This window comes from Trypanosoma cruzi, genomic scaffold (assembly GCF_000209065.1).
Source record: "Trypanosoma cruzi strain CL Brener 1047053517173 genomic scaffold, whole genome shotgun sequence".
Classification (NCBI taxonomy): domain Eukaryota; phylum Euglenozoa; class Kinetoplastea; order Trypanosomatida; family Trypanosomatidae; genus Trypanosoma; species Trypanosoma cruzi.
In genome coordinates, this window is record NW_001849538.1 from 156,581 (window position 1) to 168,716 (window position 12,136).

General features: G+C 52.9%; 1 protein-coding gene and 1 pseudogene across 1 annotated transcript, besides 5 other annotated features; both read left to right on the forward strand.

Moving 5' to 3' along the window:
* Nucleotides 1-589: a mobile genetic element.
* Nucleotides 1-7,735: a sequence feature (areas not merged during assembly with more than two copies in the genome that could not be assigned to a particular haplotype).
* Nucleotides 602-5,352: a mobile genetic element.
* Nucleotides 5,353-7,554, forward strand: Tc00.1047053509217.30 (annotated as a pseudogene).
* Nucleotides 7,736-8,512: a sequence feature (heterozygous, non-Esmeraldo-like haplotype).
* Nucleotides 8,144-10,858, forward strand: Tc00.1047053509217.40 (trans-sialidase, putative; the record flags this gene model as incomplete). The annotated part of the gene is made up of 1 exon (XM_811366.1): nucleotides 8,144-10,858. The coding sequence occupies one exon, from the start codon at nucleotides 8,144-8,146 to the stop codon at nucleotides 10,856-10,858; it is 2,715 nt and encodes a 904-aa protein (XP_816459.1).
* Nucleotides 8,513-12,136: part of a sequence feature (areas not merged during assembly with more than two copies in the genome that could not be assigned to a particular haplotype) that runs on past the window's edge.

Below are 12,136 nucleotides of genomic sequence, written 5' to 3' on the forward strand. Positions count from 1 at the left end.
GCGCTCTAACAACGATCCAACTGCACCGGGGACGGACACTGTTCCCCCGTCGGCGAGGGAGGAAGACGTCTCTCCAGTAAGGAGACGGACCCTCACACGCCGTCGGAAGGAGAAATGTCCGCACTGTGATTCCACATTGACGGGATTCTCGGGTCTCGTCAGTCACTGTCGGTCATTTCATCCGGAACATCCTCCACCGCTTCCCGAGCTCAAATGCGATTTCTGTGACATGGTTTTCCCCGCACGGAGAAGCACCGCACAGCACAGAAGTCGCTGCGCACACAACCCAGACGCCACACGGCATCGAAACAGCAGTGCCAGGAGGCGATCTCTGCTGCCGCAGGATCAGCCAGCTTCCACAAGCACGCCAATCGGCCCGCAGGAAACCTTGCACCATCTGCTTCCAGAATGTCCAGGCACCTTGGCTGTGCGTCAACGGCTGGGCATTGAACAGGACCTTCGCCTCGGAAAGTTCTCTCAATGGCAGTTGCTTCATAGCAGGAAACTTTTGTCGTTGCTCGACCACCTCTTCGGCACTCAGATGGCACTGTATAGCTAGACGCGCTGGTAAGAGTAGAAAAAAAAAAAAAAGGGCGATGACCCCTGGCTCAGCCGGCCACCTCAACGTGGCGCCAGGGTCTAGTACTCTTTGCTAGAGAGGAAGCTAAGCGCCTGCTGCCCATCCGCTGCACGCGGAGAGGCAGGAGGCGCCGCACAAACGGGTCGGAAGGGCACCAGATGGAGCCATTTACATGGCTGCCCGCGGAGCGGTATTTCTATCCGCTGCTGAATTCCGTCGGCGCTTATCAGCGCTATACATACCGTTTGCGTGCCGTATGTGACGCGCAACGACAAAAGCCACTGCTAAGCGGAGACATTGAGCAGAACCCAGGCCCCATAGCAGTACTCCAGATGAACGTTTCTTGCCTCACGCCGTCAAAACTCGCAACATTAATGGCGCAAGGAGCAGACATAATAGCCATTCAGGAGACTTGGAAGTCGTCAGAGCAGATCGCCAGCATGCACACTGGAGATTATGTGCTCCATGCACAGTCGCGCATCGGCAAGGGAGGCGGTGTGGCGGTACTGGTGCGGAAAACTCTCCGCTCCAAGCGTATACCTCTCACCATCCCCCAGCATGACACCAGCCTTGAAGTGGTGGTGGTCCAGGTTGCTCTGGACCAGAACCGTGATCTTATTGTCGCGAGTGCCTATACGAGACCACCACCGCAAGTAACGCAATCCTTCGGGCGGTTAGTAAACTGCCTTCCAGCCTCGACGCCGCTCCTGCTGTGCGGGGATTTCAACATGCATCACCCACAGTGGGAGCCATTCTTGGAGACTTCTCCAAGCGAGGTTGCTGCAGAATTTTTAGAACTGTGCACGGATGCGGGGCTCACCTTGGTTAACACCCCTGGTGAGATCACGTATGCCCGTGGCACAAGAGAACGATCCCGCATCGATCTGACATGGTCAAAGCATTTGACTGTGTCGGATTGGTCAGCTCCCGTGTCGCCGCTTAGTGATCATTATATGCTGACATTTACGCTGCATCAGGCATTTAAGGATACCATACCTTCGGCGCCCCCGTCGGCACCTAAGTTTTTCTACAGTTGGGGGAAGTGCAAGTGGGATTTATTCATCAAGGACTTCGACGCACAACTTCCGGCATACGACTATAAAAAGCAGTCCACCGGCATTAAGGCTTTCACGAGAGCGCTTATAACTTCGTATCGACGACATTGCCCCCGCGGCATGCACAAGGACGGTCCCAGGCTTTGGGACGACACTCTCATGGAGGCAGAGCGGATGGCTACCGACAGCAAGGCCCGCTATCTACAGTTACCGACGCCCGACCGTGAGGCAGAAATGCAACGGACAAGGAGTCAGTTCTTCCTCCTGCTCCGAGAGCGCTTGCGCAACACGTATCTACGTCGCATCAGCAAGTTAAATCCAGGCGAGCCACTCGCATGGAAATACATTTCCGGACGAAAAAAGGCATCACTTCCATCTCCCACATCAATGTTATTAGGAGATGGTCAACACACTTACAAAACAGCAAGGAGAGCAGCGAATGCCCTCAATCGCATCTTTCTTCCATTTCACCCCTCTCACAAGGCAGTTAGGCCTTCCAAAGGCATCAACAGACAGAGTGCATCCTTGAACATTAATGCTTCTTCTCTTTTTGGGCAGCAGAACAACAGCGAGTCTGCCGCTACTTCTAGCTTCAAGTTCTTCACTCTCATCTAGTTCTGAGCCACAGGATAAAAACGAAGCTGCCACCACATTTGGTTTAGTTGCTCATCTTCACTCCCCTCTTGATGCGCCTTTTAATCGTACGGAACTGCTTGCTGCGCTACGTCATACGCCGTATGGCAAGGCCCCCGGACCGGATGAAGTCCACAGTGAGGCACTGCGACATATTTCGTCAAAGGGCCTCCGATTCCTTCTTCGTTGCGTTAACCGCAGTTGGGCGACCGGTGCGATTCCGGTTGAGTGGAGACGCGCCACCATCGTTCCACTCTTAAAACCCGGTAAGTCGCCGGAAGTGCTTGAGTCATATCGACCCATCAGCCTTACCTCCATTGTGAGTAAGGTTGCTGAGAAAATGGTACTGAAGAGATTGCTATGGGTGTGGACGCCACACCCCCACCAGTATGCATATCGTAGTATGCGTACCACGACGATGCAGCTGGCACACCTGATACACGAAGTGGAGCATAATAGAAATCACTATTTCCAAGTGAGCCTTCCCAAGAAGAGCGGTATTGGCAATCAACTCCACTACAGACCCCATCGGACCCTGCTGGTGTTGGTTGATTTTAGCAAGGCTTTTGACTCCATAGATCATCGAGTCCTCAGTCGCTTGCTGGCTAATATTCCGGGGGTGGATTGTAGAAGGTGGCTTAGAAACTTTCTATGTGGTCGCTACGCGAGGACACGAGTTGGCCACAGACACAGCGATCGGCGTCCCATGCTGCGAGGAGTTCCTCAGGGGTCCGTGCTGGGACCGTATTTGTTCTCCCTTTACGTACACCCACTTCTCAATCTGCTGAACAGCTTTGCGGGTGTCACAGCAGACATGTATGCGGACGACCTCTCTATTATCGTTAAGGGGCAGTCCCGGGAAGACGCCATTCCCACTGCCAACATGGTTCTTCAAAAACTGCATGCGTGGAGTCAGGAAAATGGCCTGGCTATCAACCCGTCAAAGTGTGAAGCCGCTTGGTTCACACTATCCACGCACACGGAGTCAGATTATGATCGTGAAGGAAAGTGGCCCCTGGTAGTGGCTGGATGTCAAATCCCAGTCATGACCATGGGGGCATCGCGAACTACGAAGCTTCTCGGCATGGATCTCGATCCACGACTGACGCTAAATGTGGCGGCCACCAAGCAATGCGCCGCCACTTCGCAACGGATATCGCAGCTACGCTGCATAGCGCGCAAAGAGGCGGGACCATCTCCACATGACCTACGCACGTTCGTCATTGGATACGGTGCTTCCAAATTACGCTATGGCAGCGAGCTCATATGGGCAGTAGCGACGGATTCAGCGAAGAATGAGATGCAGAAGACGTACGCAACTCTAGCACGCATTGTCAGCGGAGTTCCGAGCACTGTCGACCCGGAATCCGCACTACTGGAGGCTAATATGCCGCCGCTCCACGTCCTTTGCCTGCGCGCACGGCTCTCCATATTTGAGAACACACGCGCATGTCAGACGGACTGGATGCGGAGACCCCCGCCTGAGCCACCGCCTCGCGCTGGTTTCCGCATCTCGCCATTATCTCGGGACGAGCTATATTCCTTCGTAGACGCATACACAAAGGACTATGGCATCACCGAGAGCTCACCACGCAAAGAGCGGTTCTTTCGCAGCTCCATTCCTCCCTGGTTTGCGGCCTCCGCTCACCGGGTCACCATCGGCGTGGAACTTCCGATAGACCACTCAATAACTGACGAAGAGGAGCTGATAAGGGAAAAGCGCAGAGTCAGCGAAGAGGCTCTGGCGCTGCACAGCCATCGTTCGTGGATGCTTGCGACCGATGGCGGTGTCGACGTTCCCAAGTCAGCAGGGGTTGGAATACTGCTTTCATCCCTCAACTCATCGGAGATAATAGAAAAGGCCAGCATGAACTGCGGTGCACGCCCATGCAGCTACAGGACGGAATCCCGTGCGCTGCTTCTAGCCCTAGAGAAGCTGATGATTCCTCGTATCCGCCACAGGCGTAAAACCCTGCTTGTGGTTACGGACAGTCATTCCCTTCTGGCCGCCGTCACCAAGGGCCCGCTCAGTCAGACAGACTGGACGGAGGATCAGATCTGGCAGCGTCTCTTGACACTGACGTGTGCTGGCTGGTCCGTGCACCTGCAGTTTTGTTACGGACATTGTGGAGCACATGCTAACGAGCTTGCAGATCAGTATGCGACGCAGACTATGGAAAGTGGACAATACACGGAGCAAGGAATCGCACCTTTATGGCATACGGATCTGCTGACATGTTTTACTACCCAGCTCACCAACAAGTGGCGTAGTACCATTCGTCAAGATACTCATCGCTACTTGCTTTGCGGCACAAGGCCATCAGATCTCAGCGGTAAGGACCTGATCACTCAGGAAGTTCTACACCGTCAGGAACTGGTTCACCTCGCAAGGGCAAGGTGCGGGGAATCTGAGCTCTGGGGCCGACTATACTGGGCCGTGAGAGATTGCACGAACCAATGCCGATTCTGCAACATCTCACCGGAACAGTCTGCATACATGCGCTCTAACAACGATCCAACTGCACCGGGGACGGACGCTGTTCCCCCGTCGGCAGGGGAAGAAGACGTCTCTCCAGTAAGGAGACGGACCCTCACACGCCGTCGGAAGGAGAAATGTCCGCACTGTGATTCTACATTGACGGGATTCTCGAGTCTCGTCAGTCACTGTCGGTCATTCCATCCGGAACATCCTCCACCGCTTCCCGAGCTCAAATGTGATTTCTGTGACATGGTTTTCCCCACACGGAGAAGCACCGCACAGCACAGAAGTCGCTGCGCACACAACCCAGACGCCACACGACATCGAAACAGCAGTGCCAGGAGGCGATCTCTGCTGCCGCAGGATCAGCCAGCTTCCACAAGCACGCCAATTGGCCCGCAGGAAACCCTGCACCATCTGCTTCTAGAATGTCCAGGCACCTTGGCTGTGCGTCAACGGCTGGGCATTGAACTGGACCTTCGCCTCGGAAAGTTCTCTCAATGGCAGTTGCTTCATAGCAGGAAGCTTTTGTCGTTGCTCGACCACCTCTTCGGCACTCAGATGGCACTGTATAGCTAGACGCTGGTAAGAGTAGAAAAAAAAAATACAGGCATCAGGTCATTATTTGGGTATGAGGCGAGCTGTAAAGGGTGAAGTGATCTTCGACGAGGATATACGCAAGCTTTGCGATAAGGGCGTCAACAATCTACCTGGGTGGTCATTAGCTGCTGCGGAGGTAAAAGCAAGTGTTCATAACTCCAATAAACATTTCTTGGATGCAGCCGCCGAGGAGGCGTGGAACCCAACGACGACGAGCGCACCGGAGAAACTGGAGGGATTGTACAATTCTGTGCACAATGCGAGGTGGAGCCATGCGATGGAACTTCCGGACGGCGTGGAGAGAACGAAAACGGAGACGGGAATGGATGTGAGGGAAGCCAGAACAGTCATGGTCGTACAAGAAAGCTGACGACGCTATCGAAGAGAACGACGCTGTGCAGCAATTCGGTGCAGCACCTCCCGTGTTGATGGTGCTTGCCTCGGAGAAGGGATGGCCGTATACGATGAATACGATACAGGATCTTCCTAAGGACGTTTTTGTAAACTGTGCGGTGGATCGGGCGTGGCAAATCGTCCTTGACGATCTAACTAAGTGGTTTAGCAATTTTCATTTGACTCTCAATTCTTCACCCGTGCCGCATTTGTTGATTGGGACGCCCGGAATCGGGAAGTCGATGGCTGCCGGTTCGTACCTCCTCTACCAGCTGCTGCACTGCGATGCGGAGCAGCTCCCAATGGTTGCGTACGTTATTGGGAGTCAATCATTCCTGTTTGACAAGACCACCAAAACGGTATCAACATACAGGGGTGACCCCAGGATTGAGGATGTTGTAAACATTTTTTCTTTGCGTGGGGTGAAAGGGTATATTATCTACGACGTGGCATTGGCATCTCGTCAACCGTCTGCCGGTTTGCCTTGCAAGGGATGGGGCATGATTGTGGTGACACCACCAGACAAAAACGAATATGAACGGCGGACAAAAAAAATGGACGCTACTGCAATCGTAACGAATTGTCCCGAAGAAAACGATGTGAGGGCAATGTGCATTTGGATGAAGCGCAATCGACCCCTGCAGGAGCAAGCGGAGTACTGGAAGGAGGTGAGGGGTCGCATGAATAACGTGGGACCAATTCTCCGCTTCATCTTTGGCAAACAGGCATATGATGACTGCATTAAAGCGTGTCAGCAGGCCGTGGATGGGTCGACCGCCTCGGAATTAGAGCGCAATTTGGGTATTGGCTGTTACTCGTCCAATGACAGTGAATTGTCTCGAAAGCTTGTGAAGGTTGTCCGAGTACGACGAGGATACAATTTTGCATCGCCTTTGAATGTACTGATATCTCCCCACCTCGAACGCGAAATATTGTCCCGGCTGGAAAATGAAATGAAGCAGTCCGATTTTATTTTTTTTGTTTCGAGGTTCTGGGATTATGTCCCACCATACATTATTGAAAAGTACGCCGTATCCGCATTTTTGAATGAGGATTTACTGCGTGCGATAAGACTTAAAATCAGGGAACTGAGGCCACCAGGACGACGTGAGCCACACAGCTGTGCGCTGAAAGAGCACTCAGACAAGAGCTTCACCAGGAAAGAGGTTCTACCGCCACCCGAACGTCTTTCCAATCCGGTTGCTATGGACCACTGGGTGCTGTATGAGCCCAAAATCCAAAACTTTCCGTTGGTGGACGGCTTTTTCTTTGTGGACTCAAATCCTAAGATGCTGGTTGGACTGCGGATGGCTGCGGCGGGTGAGCACCACAAGATAACCAGCACTGTGAGGCAGTTCACTGAGTGCCTGGCGGCATATTTTAATGGATGGAAGAAATTATCCCGAGACATGTTGTGGGAGATTATTTACGTGCAGCACGAGATATGCAGGCCGATGAATGACTGGCGGAGATGTGAAGTCGTCAATTCCAATAATTTGGGCGAGGAGAGCCGTGAGATTCGGCGTTCTGGAAGGAAAAGGTGCGTCAGTACCAAGTGTCAATACCATCCGGAGATATTAGAATCGACGAGGCTTTCCGAAGTGAGGAATAACCACAGATATACGAAAACAATTAGGGAGGGAAAGGGGTGCTTTGGTTCTTGTTATGAACTACTAGGGGTTGTTCCATACATTTTTGGATACTTGTGTGTGTATACTGTGCGTAATTGGAGAATTGCCCGGTATGAGGGAATTATTGCGGCCAGTGTTGTTGCAGTGCTACCGCATTGTTTATTTTCTTCTATTGTGCTCTAAGGCCCATCACGAATAGAAGCATCCTTAAGGGATGGACGAAGAATAATTCCTGTTGAGGAAATGGTGCACCCCGTGTGGCTGCATGGAGTGGGGCAACGCGTCATGGTTGGATAAGGATCCGCTTCTGCGTGTGTCTCTTTGGGTGATTGCTCGCTTGGTGTGCGTTGTCTGTTGGCTGCGGGGCTGTGGCCGTATCCCGTTGGCCGTGGGATTGAAGTGGAGGCGGTGGCGGTGTGTCTCTTTTCCTCGCCCATTGTGGGTGAATGCGGGCGGTGCGCGCGTTTTTTGTGTGGAGGACCAAATCCTCCCACGCGCGGTCTGGCAGCGCTGCGATGGTGTTTGTGAGGGCTGGTGTGTAGGCGATGGTTCTCCGTGCTGTTCCTTCCGGATTCTCTCGTGTCCCGCTCTCCGCATGGGTGCTCTGCTCTGTTCCCCACGGACGTGTGTGATGTATTGCCGCTTTTTTCTTCTTTCAATTGTTGAACACACTCACGCTGGGAAGGAAAGAAAACAAGCGCCAAACGCTACTGTGAAATTTAAAGGCACTGAAAGGACCAACAGCACCCACCGCCCACACACACATATTTGTATGCTCTCACGTGTTGCTGCAGTCATGGCACCCCGCACACACAACCGTCGCCGCGTGACCGGATCCAGCGGAAGGAGGAGGGAAGGAAGAGAGAGTGAGCCGCAGAGGCCCAACATTTCCCGGCGTGTGTTTACTTCCGCGGTGCTGCTCCTCCTTGTCGTCGTGATGATGATGTGCTGCAGCACTGGTGGAGGTGCACAAGCTGCTGAGGTGGATCAGTCGTCTAATCCACGGTTTCAATGGAAGGACATCAAGAGTGAGGGTGGTGTAACTGTGGACTCGTTGGGTGTTCCCGGCCTTCTAAAAGTGGGGAGTGGCGTATTTGTCGTTGCCGAGGCGCAGTGCAAAAAGGATGGAAACAGCGGCTTTAGTGGCATTGTATCCCAACTTCTCACGGAAACAGAGGATAACGAGCCGAAGGAAGTGCTGAAGGAAGCCAAAAAGGATACACAAGTTCTGGAGGAAGTTACTTCTGCAAAGGAGGAGAAGAGAGTAAATGTGAGCCGACCAACAGCAGTTGTGGAGGGAAGTAATATTTACATGCTTGTTGGAAAACACAGCCATGGAGATCTCGCTGAATGTAAGGCTGGGACTGAGAAGATCAAATCGGAAATATTGCTGGTGAAAGGGACAGTCAGTGGTGATGAAGCAGAGAAAAAAATCCGCTGGAACGATACTGACGGTCTCCCGTGCACTCTGGGCGAGGAACACAAATCCCTGTCACAGCTGATTCTTGGCGGTGGATCGGGTGTTAAGATGCATGATGATACGCTTGTGTTCCCAGTGGAAGGCAAGAAGAAGAAGGAGAAGGAGGAGAAAGATGTGAAAACCGTTTCACTGATCCTATACTCGAAGGACTTTACGACTTGGACGCTGTCGAAGGGGATGTCTGCCGATGGCTGCAGTGTTCCCTCCGTCGTGGAGTGGGAGAAGGAAAAAAAACTCATGATGATGACTGCGTGTGATGATGGCCCCCGCAGGGTGTACGAGTCCGACGACAAGGGGGATTCGTGGACGGAGGCACTCGGGACACTCTCGCGCGTGTGGGGCAACAAACGGGATAAAAAAGCGAAACTCGTTAGAAGCGGGTTCATCACAGCGCGGACTGACGGGGTTGAAGATAAGAGAACTGTGATGCTCGTCACTCTGCCGGTCTACTCCAAAAAAGAGAAAAATGGAAACAGCAATGGAAAGGGTGTACTCCATCTTTGGGTTACGGACAATACGCACATTGTTGATATTGGGCCGGTATCCGGTGATGAGGACGCTGCCGCCAGCTCCCTGTTGTACAGAAGTGGTAAAGATGGTAAAAATAAGAAGGAGTTGATTGCACTGTACGAGAAGAAGAAGGGCGATGAGAAAGAAACATCACCCGGTATGGTCTCTGTGATTCTGACTGAGCAGCTGAAGCGTGTGAAGGAGGTGCTGAAGACATGGAATGAAGTGGACAAACGTGTCTCCAAGCTGTGCGCTTCTGAGAATGCTAAGGAGGATCCCTCACCTGCCACTGCCTGCGGCGCCGCCATTCCGACGGATGGGCTGGTTGGCTTTTTGTCCGGCAAGTTCTCTGATGGCACATGGAGGGACGAGTACCTCGGCGTGAACGCCACAGTAAAGAAGAATGATGGGGTGGAGAAAAAGGAAAATGGCGTAACATTTAAAGGGCGTGGTGCGTGGGCGGAGTGGCCCGTTGGCAGTCAAGGGGAGAATCAGCTGTACCACTTTGCGAATTACAACTTCACTCTTGTGGCGACAGTGTCCATCCACGGTGAGCCGAAGGGAGATACCCCCATTTCTTTGATGGGCGTGAAGACGAATGGTGCTGAGAATACAGTACTCCTGGGACTGTCGTACAGCAACAACGAGAAGAAATGGATGCTACTCTGCGGTGGCGGAACGAAGTCAGAGGAGCTTAGCAGCCCTTGGGAGCCAGGGAAAAAACACCAATTGGCCATTGTGCTACAGAACGGCAGCCAGGGCTCCGCGTACGTTGATGGTCAGCGTTTGGGTGGGGATGAACAATGTGAATTGAAAGTGACGGAACCGAACGAAATCTCCCACTTCTACATTGGAGGGGATGGAGGCGGCGCAGGGAGCCAAGAAGGCGTGTCTGTGACCGTGACGAACGTCCTGCTGTACAACCGCCCGTTGAATGAAGCAGAAATTGTCGCCCTCAAACCCAATAAAGACTCCACTTCACCTTTGGAAAAGAATCCGTCGGAGCACTCAACAGTTTCTTCTACCTCCATTATAACTCCCATATCTCCGGTGTCCCCGAATGCTCAGAAAACCGAAACTCCGTCTACTCCTGTCGGAACACAGCTGACGGAACAGGGACAGTCAATGGGGAGCAGTAAAGGTGCGGGCAGTGGCGCTGCATCCGCATCAGCGGTGTCCACTGTCAGTAATTCCTCAGCAGGAAAGGAGTCCGTAGTGCAGGTGACGTCAGGAACATCTCCCGACGGGACTCAAACTGTGGGTGGCGGTTCTACTGCAGTTGGCGAGCCAACGATGGAGACCCGAGAAGGAGGAACGAATGGGCAGGAGGAGGAGGTTAATCAACAGGTCATGGAAGTAAATACTACGGCGCTCAACAGCAGCCTCGGAAATGTGTCGCAGGGGAATAACAGTGATGCTGGCACTATGCGTGAGAGCGGACTGCTGCCATCGCTGCTTCTTCTCCTGTTGGGATTGTGGTGGTTTGCGGCTCTGTGAGGCGTGACTGGCTGCCGCGTGGAATACCTGCGCCCTTCCCAGCAGAGAATTACTTCCTCTGGAAAGAATATTTTTGATACTTTTACTTTTTTTGCGTATTTTAAATTTATTTTACTGTTTGCTACTTTCTTGTTTTAAAATTCTTTTTTTCTTTTCTTTTTTAAAAATCTCTCATCCCTCTTTTTGCTTTCGGGGCAATCACTGTGGACGTTTTCTTTTCCACTCTTCCCTCTTTAATTGTTTGTTGCTGCACTCTTCCTGTGAGGGTGACGTGTGTTCCCGCCCAACTGCTCCACTCGCACACCGCCGACACGCTCATGACGACGGCCCTGTGCGCCTTGCCTGCTGCACGCATGAGGAGGGGCCGCGACGAACGGCGCGCTGAGGGAGCCGTGACGTGTGGGCGTGCGACGAGGGCCTGTGGGGCGGAGCACACATTTCTTCCCTCTTGTTTTGCTTTCTTGCGGCCAGGGCGGGCAGACACCCGCAGCGCCACACACACAGCCACACCCTGCCGCCGTGTTTTTCTTTTCTTTTTCATTTATAATTATTTTGTGTGATGGGGTTTGTATGAGACGAAGGGGAAAGTTTTTTTGTTTTGTTTTAAATAAATCTTGTGTGGATTGCCGCTGCTTGGGCTGCAGTGCAGTCATGAGTTTGAGCAGTCTTGTTGTTGTTGTTTCCGCCATGCGTCTCTGCTGCACATTTTTGTGTGTTTCTCCACACACTCTGCTCTCTTTTCTACTTTTCTGCTTTGTGTTTCTGCAGGCACACACAACCACACACACAAGATGCACAGTGCGGTGGATTTGAATGCTTCTTTTGTGGTGCATGCTGGCAGTTGCGTGTGGCGGCTGTTGTCTTCTTCCGTGGCTATGAGGAGAAGTGAGGAGGGAGTGCGCAGCCCGAGTCTCCTTTTCTGCGGGTGTGATGCACCGCGTGTGACTGCGTTGAGTTGGGCTCCGTGTCCCATTGAGGGCGGGATGGCTGGAAATTTTGTTGCCGCGTCATGGATGGATGAGGGTCCACTGGCGCGTGTGGCTGGTGTGGTGATTGCCTGCTCCGTGTGTGTTGTGTGGTGGCCGCGGGGTTTTTGCCATTTCCCTGGGGCTGTGGCGATGAGCTGGGAGGAGATGGTGGTGGATGTGTTGTCCTTCTGCATGGTGGGTGACTGCTGGCGTTGTGTGTCTTCGTTGCGTGGATGCCGTCTCGTGGCGTGTGAACTGTGCGGCTGGGCCTCCTGCCCTCTCCTCATGTTGTCTGCTCTTTCTCGCTGCG